This window comes from Cannabis sativa, chromosome 7 (assembly GCF_029168945.1).
Source record: "Cannabis sativa cultivar Pink pepper isolate KNU-18-1 chromosome 7, ASM2916894v1, whole genome shotgun sequence".
Lineage (NCBI taxonomy): Eukaryota > Viridiplantae > Streptophyta > Magnoliopsida > Rosales > Cannabaceae > Cannabis > Cannabis sativa.
In genome coordinates, this window is record NC_083607.1 from 5,801,654 (window position 1) to 5,808,493 (window position 6,840).

The window sequence follows — 6,840 nt, forward strand, 5'->3', positions numbered from 1 at the left end:
AAAACGTATTTGATTTAAACATAATAATGTCGTTATCGCAAATTATAATTAATTAATATATTTTTTCATTTATATTTATTAATATTTGAGTAGCCCATAATATGATAATAAATAATACCGACATAACGCAAATTTTGAGATGACTCTTTTAATGGGCAATTTAGTAAATACGTAAATAAATTAAATTATTAACGAATTAATAAATTAATTAATGATGTTGTTTTTCAATTTTCATCATGAAATTAAATGCTGATATAAGCTGATATGGTAAGATTTGATTTACGTGAGCTCCAAGCGAAAACCAAGTAAGCCCCACCACCTCTTTCTCTCTCTTTTTCTAAACCCAGAAAATCTCTGGGAAAATTGGGTGACTCAACAATTTTTGTTTGGGAAAATCTTCAAATGGATTGATCAGAGCTCAAAAATGGATGGTGGACTCTGTTAAAGATCCTTTAATGGAAGCTTTTCTTGGCTCAATCATCAATAATTAAACCAAAAAAAAATGCGCAAGTCTTTCAAGGATTCCCTTAAAGCCCTCGAAGCTGATATTCAGTTTGCCAATACCCTGTAAAGATCTTTCTCTCTCTCCTTTTCTCTGTATTTATGTATATTTGTATATATTTATGTGTGTGTGTTTGATATATATATATAATACTTTTTTGCTATTATTCTTTCCAATTTTGGATTCTCATGCAAAATTAGAATCTTTTTAGTCAAATTCTTTGGTTTCTACAACTCTTCTGTTACATGTTGAGTATCTTATAATGGATCTCCCTCTCTCTCTCTCTCTTAGAAAAAGAAGTATCTTATAATTGAGTTTGATGGGGTATTTGGCTTTTTTTTTTTTAACCCTATTTCTATTTAATTCATACTCATACAGTCAGTACTTGAAAATATGTTTTTTTATTACTATATATGCACTTGTACTTATATTAGATTATTTTTTGGGGGGGTTTTATTCTATCTAATTATTTCTTTAATTAACTTTCATTGATTTCAAACAATTTATACATTGAACATGTTCACTTTCAAAATCAAAACCAGGAAAACAGAACATGTTCACTTTTGATCAAATTCAATATAGTGTTCGATGTTGCATTGTAGAGTATTCTGTTATGTATTTCCTACACACACTTTCTTATGTTTATTTTTCTTTACAGGGCCTCTGATTACCCTAGAGAATATGATGGTGCCTGCCTTCAAATGAGACTGTCATACAGCCCTGCAGCTCAATTTTGTCTATTTCTTGTTCAATGGACTGATTGTCACCTTGCTGGTGCCTTGGGTTTGCTTAGGATTCTTATATACAAGGTCAAAAATAAAGCTTATTTGAGTTTATTTTGGTTACTTCTGTAGTGGGACTTATTTATTATTAACATTTAACATTCCATAATAATTGATTAGTGCATTAATTTATTACAGGCATATGAGAATGGAAAGACTACAATGTCTATTCAAGAAAGGAAAGCAACTCTAAAAGAGTTTTACAGTTAAGTATAGATGAAGAATCAGTATTTAGACATAATTACTTATTACTTTTATACACAAATATAGTATGTTTAATTTTATTAGCAACACTTTCTTCTGTCCTCAAGAACAGGTGTCATATTTCCTTCTTTAATGCAACTTGAAAAGGGAATAACAGAAGTAGAAGAAAGAAAACAGAAGGAAATGTGTGCCTCTAAGTACAAGAAAAAAGATGAATTCCACAAAGGAAAGGTGTCCGAAATCGAGGCCGAAAGAGAAGAAGAATGTGGTATTTGCATGGAGATGAGCAGCAAGGTCGTTTTGCCCAAATGCAGCCATTCAATGTGTATGAAATGCTACCGAGATTGGTATGTAAAAAACACTAAACAACATCTCACCTTTATATACTTTTCTCTATATACAGTGAGTGACCATTGACCAACCAAGCATGTGGACAAAATAAATGAAACAAACATATGGTCAAAACTTTCCCATATTTGTTGTCCCATATGCTTGTTTTGGTTGATTAATGCATTAAGATATACAACATAGAATGCTGTACTTTTTTTCTTTAGTTTTAGTTTAATGTATACTTTTATAGAAGACTACACTTATGTTAAGTGTAAAAGAAGATTAAATAGTGTAAGTTTCATGTGTAGGCGAACACGCTCAGAATCGTGTCCCTTCTGCCGGGACAGCCTCAAAAGGGTCAATTCATGTGACCTTTGGATCTACACAAGTTCCACTGATATTATTGACTTGTCTTCAATCTCTAGAGAAAATCTCATGAGGCTCCTCAAGTACATTGATAAGCTACCTCTTATTGTTCCTGATCCAGCTTTTGTGTCCTGTGATCCACAACGATGAGAAGTAGAAGCCTTTCTTCACAGCATCATATTCTACTACCAAGATTTGTGTTGGGATATAATTTGTAAGTAGATAATATCTGGTTGGTTGGTTGATTGTATATAATTCTTGAAACTTTCAAAAGGGTACATTTTGAAAGGTGTAAATATGTGTTCTTTTTTATTTTACGGGCTCTTTCTCATTCTGTCATTGGAATATTTTACTTTTTTAGCTCAATTGTTTGATTAATTTTTTTGTTAATAGAAAAATGAGAGATGATATTGTGACATTTCGGCTGCTTTTCTAGATTGATTTCCCATGAGATAGTTCTGTTTAGTCTTGTCCAGATAAGACTTTTAACTTTATTTTTTATTTTGTTTTTTAGATAAGACCAACTTAAACAGCATAATAATAAATGACTTTTCAAGGTGGTATTGATTCTGAAGAGTTTAAAACCAGCTAAAAAGAATAAAATTACCTTTTTAGACATTGGAATAAGTAATGAAAAGAAAACAGTATAAGAGTTACTGTAGTAACTAGTAAGGGTTTTGTGGTGCTCGTCAGAAGCATTATATTCTCTCTAATATCATTTGCAATTAATCATTCAATTCTGCTTAAAAAATATTTCAACAGTTCAAAAAAATTTACACAACGTTTGTTTTCCTTTCCAAGCTTTTTCCCAAAATTCAATCGAAGATGTTAATAATTACATTAATTAGATTATGTTTACAGCCATTTAATATTTGTCTATTGGAAAAAATAGGTGTAATAAGAAGTTGCACACCCACAGGTCCCACACATTAGAGATAGCCTAGGTATGAGTAAGAATCATTACGGTGAAAAAAAAAGTAAAGAATCAAGTGCCTATAAACATAGTAATTATTAGGTAAAAAAAAATGTAATGAAATCTTTGAGCATACATATGCAGAGATATTTCTTTACTTTTTAGATTAGCTAATTTACCATGTAAATATATAAACTAGCAAAGAAAGCTGCCTTTGTTTATACACACACTAAAGTAAGGATAATCAAGGCAGTAAAACCAACCACATGTTCTTTGCTTCAAAAGGTTACCATAAGGCAAGCTAAGAACCAAAATATATGGACATATAAAAGATAGCATCTTGTTCTTGGAATATTAACCATCCATGCTCAGAACGTGTATGATTTCATTCATCGTCGTCCTCCTCCTCCTCGTCTTCATCTTCATCTTCTTCCTCCTCTGGAGGTGCTTCCTGGTTAACCATGGAGTAAACTCAAAAATCAACTATATGCTTAAAGCCAATTCATGTTAAGTCATAAATGCATAAATTGCAGCATATATAATTAGTATCACCTCTCCACTTGCCTCATCTTCATCATGGACTTCAGACTTTGACCTATCTGACTCCTCATCGCCATCGTCTGCCATACCCTCCTGTTATCAAACAAGCAGAGTCAAGATTAATAATAATTCCAAAAATGAAAGTTGAACCTTAAATAAAAACCAGTAATTAGAATGAACAGACGAACCTGTTTCTTATTGTAGGTCTTCATTTGCTTTTCATAATCGACCTTCCTTTTGGCAGCCTTAGCTTCATAAGGAGCTTTATCCTGTAAAGAACAATCACAAAAAGGATCAATAATAAGAAAGTAAGCAACTGCAGCTGTTCAAGCATTTGTATTACTATTACAAAAGCTTAAAGTGCTTAAATTGAAAGTGGGAAACAACAAAACTCAGAACACTTACAGCCGGAGTCAATGATTTCCATCTCTCTCCTCCAGCTTTTCCAACCTTCAGGACAAATTGTACAGGGATAAGTATCAATTTTCCATAAATCAAAATATTTTTCTTTCAGAAGAACAAGTAACAGCCATATACTTACAGCTGATACAGCCTTCACATTTGGGTTATCTCTCTTGAACTCTTTCCTGAATTCCTCACTATATCACGACAATAAGTTTCATGGTCAAATAAATCAATATAAAATAAGCAAAATTCAATACTTTTCAAAGAAACATATTTGAGAGAGATAGATGGTCAAACAGGAAAACAAAGAAGGCACTAGGTGGCCTCTTGGGTTTGTTGGGGTCCTTCTTGGCTTTCTTTTCCATCTTTGCCTTTCGTTTGCTGCTCTTGTCAGCTTGGACAGCAGTAGCCTTTCTCTTCCCAACTACTCTGAAAAAGAAAAAAGATATATTTGATCGGTCACAACAATATTCCAGGGTTTTCTACAACATCAGATATAATTAAGCCAGCCCTCTCAACAGTAGCCATGAACATATCCATAAATACAGAGCTACAAAAGATATACTCTTAGTCTCTTTTACATGGTTGCGTAATAAGTAAAATAATCTAAACTAACCAAATTAAAACAAGCAAAGAAAAAATAAATAAATGAAACAATTGAACTAACCTGTCATCCACAGGTTTCAAAGCATCCCTTGAACTTTTTGGTGCCCCCTTACCCTTGACAACCTTCATTATAATTTTTTTTTGGACCTGTTTAAAAAGAAACTGTAATTTATCATTCAAATCTCAGCTATAATATTTGTACAGTACATGCAAAATATACATAATAAGTTCATTCTATAGTCAGTTTTCCCTTTACATATTACGAAACAAGGACCAAAAAGTTCATGACATTAGGTCAACAAACCAAATAAGTCAACTCAAAAACAGGAAGGAACAACCATAGGCACTTTTGACCTCTTACAACATCATCAGGATGAGTTGACAATAATTCCTATGCAGATTTTAAACACACATATGTATATTTATAGAAAAATTAAATTATATACAAGATGTTTAGTGATGATAACACTAAAAAAATGAATAAATAAATAAATCAATAACGGCACCATAAACAAATGCAGAGGAGCAAGAATCTAAACTCTATGACCCATAGCTATATTGAATTAAAATAGTATCAATTTCCAAGTCTGTATTCGTCTATTATTTTCAATAAATAATTAAATTACCGTGAATTTTAAACATAATTAATTATTATTCCAAAAACATAAAATAAATACTAAAAATTTAAACAACCACAAAAACTACGGAGTTTGAATAAATAAAACCTAAACACGTACCACAGAAGAAGAAGAAGACGAAGAAAAACAATGATATTGACTCGAGTTTCATAGAACCAAGATAGCCACACAAATAATAATAGATAAAAAGTACGCCATTGTTTAAACCTTTAATTTATCTGTGTTCGTGAGATTTTCTAGGTAACCAAACAAAGGTAGAACGATAAGGAGAAGAAGAAAAGAAGGGGTTTACCTGTGAAGCGAAAGAGAAAGCAAAGAGAATCAAAGGCGATCGAAGAACCAAACAAAAAGAAAGAGAGTTACACGACCGAAAGAAGAAAGAAGAGAGAGAAATTGGGGTTAACCGGCTTAGCCGGTAACACTAAGAATCGGTTATGAGCAACACGAGTCGGTGTGTACCAACGTGGTTTTACCGGTATTAGCCGGTGTCCGAGGTTTTCAAAATTATAAATTAATTAACTAATTAATAATATTATTTTGAGGAGGAGAATAAAATAAAAACAAAAAAATATATAATTATAATTTATAATTAGTGGAGTGGGGCAAAAAGGAAATTATGATGATTATTGCCGCCAAGTTATCCCATATAGGCGAAGACAACTTAGGTATTTGTGTCCCACCCCACCTTATGACACGTGTCATTTCCTCTGTTTCCCACCTTCATCTACTTATAGTTGACTGGCTTTTGACTTTTTCCTGAACTCAAAGTCTTTTGAATTAGACTCTCATGATCATTTAAGTAGTTTTTTATATTATTTTTTATAGTAATTTATTATTTTTTTAATTTTTATTTAAAAATTAATTCTAATATACCAACAAAAAAAATAACACGTGCTTGAAGCATAAGTATTTTCCGCAGACTTCAATCTTGGAGGCTAAGGATTATCATGGATCGTCTCATCTGTGGTCTAGTCTCATTTGGGGTCTCGAGCTGTTAAAAACGGGGATGAGGAAGGTTGTGGGGGATGGGCGGAGTATTCAGGCGTTTCGTGATCCTTGGATACCCCAGCCTAGAACGTTTCGACCAATTACAGCTGCACCAAGTGGTAGTGTGATGGTTCAAGAGTTGATTGATGGGTCTGGGGCTTGGGATCTTAATGCCTTATCCCATTATTTCTTACGGTTGGATATCGATGCCATCCTCAGCATCCCGTTGCGCAATGGGGGATGTGAGGATCAGTGGTGTTGGCATTACACTTCCAACGGGTGCTATACGGTGAAGAGTGGGTATGTCGTTGCGCTTGATCTGGCGACTGAAAGAAATGGTGGGTCTTCGGTGAATCAAGCTTCTTGGTGGAACGACCTGTGGAAGTTAAAGATACCACAGAAGGTCAAAATCTTTCTCTGGCGAATGTATCATCGAGCTCTCCCGGCCAATTCCCAACTTATCAAGCGTAATATTCCAGTTCAACCAATTTGCCACAGATGTGGTGAGGCCATGGAGACTCCGAAACATGCGTTAGTGTTTTGCTCTTCCTTACTTCCCATCTGGTC

At 33.4% G+C, this 6,840-nt stretch overlaps 2 protein-coding genes across 9 annotated transcripts; one reads left to right on the plus strand and one right to left on the minus strand.

Annotated features, from left to right (window-relative positions):
* The first annotated feature begins 241 nt into the window (after positions 1–241).
* LOC115698165 (E3 ubiquitin-protein ligase AIRP2) lies at positions 242–2,602 on the plus strand. Its single transcript, XM_030625345.2, has 5 exons — positions 242–567; positions 1,161–1,311; positions 1,423–1,489; positions 1,601–1,835; positions 2,127–2,602. The coding sequence occupies exons 1-5, from the start codon at positions 503–505 to the stop codon at positions 2,332–2,334; spliced, it is 726 nt and encodes a 241-aa protein (XP_030481205.1). The 5' UTR covers positions 242–502; the 3' UTR covers positions 2,335–2,602.
* Positions 2,603–3,174: 572 nt separating this feature from the next.
* LOC115697864 (high mobility group B protein 1) lies at positions 3,175–5,831 on the minus strand. Of its 8 annotated transcripts, none has more exons than XM_030625026.2 (8): positions 5,579–5,831; positions 4,710–4,795; positions 4,340–4,471; positions 4,179–4,236; positions 4,043–4,087; positions 3,826–3,906; positions 3,662–3,730; positions 3,175–3,548 (listed from the first exon to the last, which is right to left on the minus strand). In XM_030625026.2, the coding sequence occupies exons 2-8, from the start codon at positions 4,775–4,777 to the stop codon at positions 3,483–3,485; spliced, it is 519 nt and encodes a 172-aa protein (XP_030480886.1). In that variant the 5' UTR covers positions 4,778–4,795; positions 5,579–5,831; the 3' UTR covers positions 3,175–3,482. The 8 variants fall into 8 exon arrangements, with proteins under 8 accessions (XP_030480886.1, XP_030480883.1, XP_030480884.1 ...); XM_030625023.2 differs by having other exon boundaries at positions 3,650–3,730; positions 5,579–5,727; XM_030625024.2 differs by having other exon boundaries at positions 3,650–3,730; positions 4,710–4,810; positions 5,579–5,721.
* Between the last annotated feature and the right edge of the window lie 1,009 nt (positions 5,832–6,840).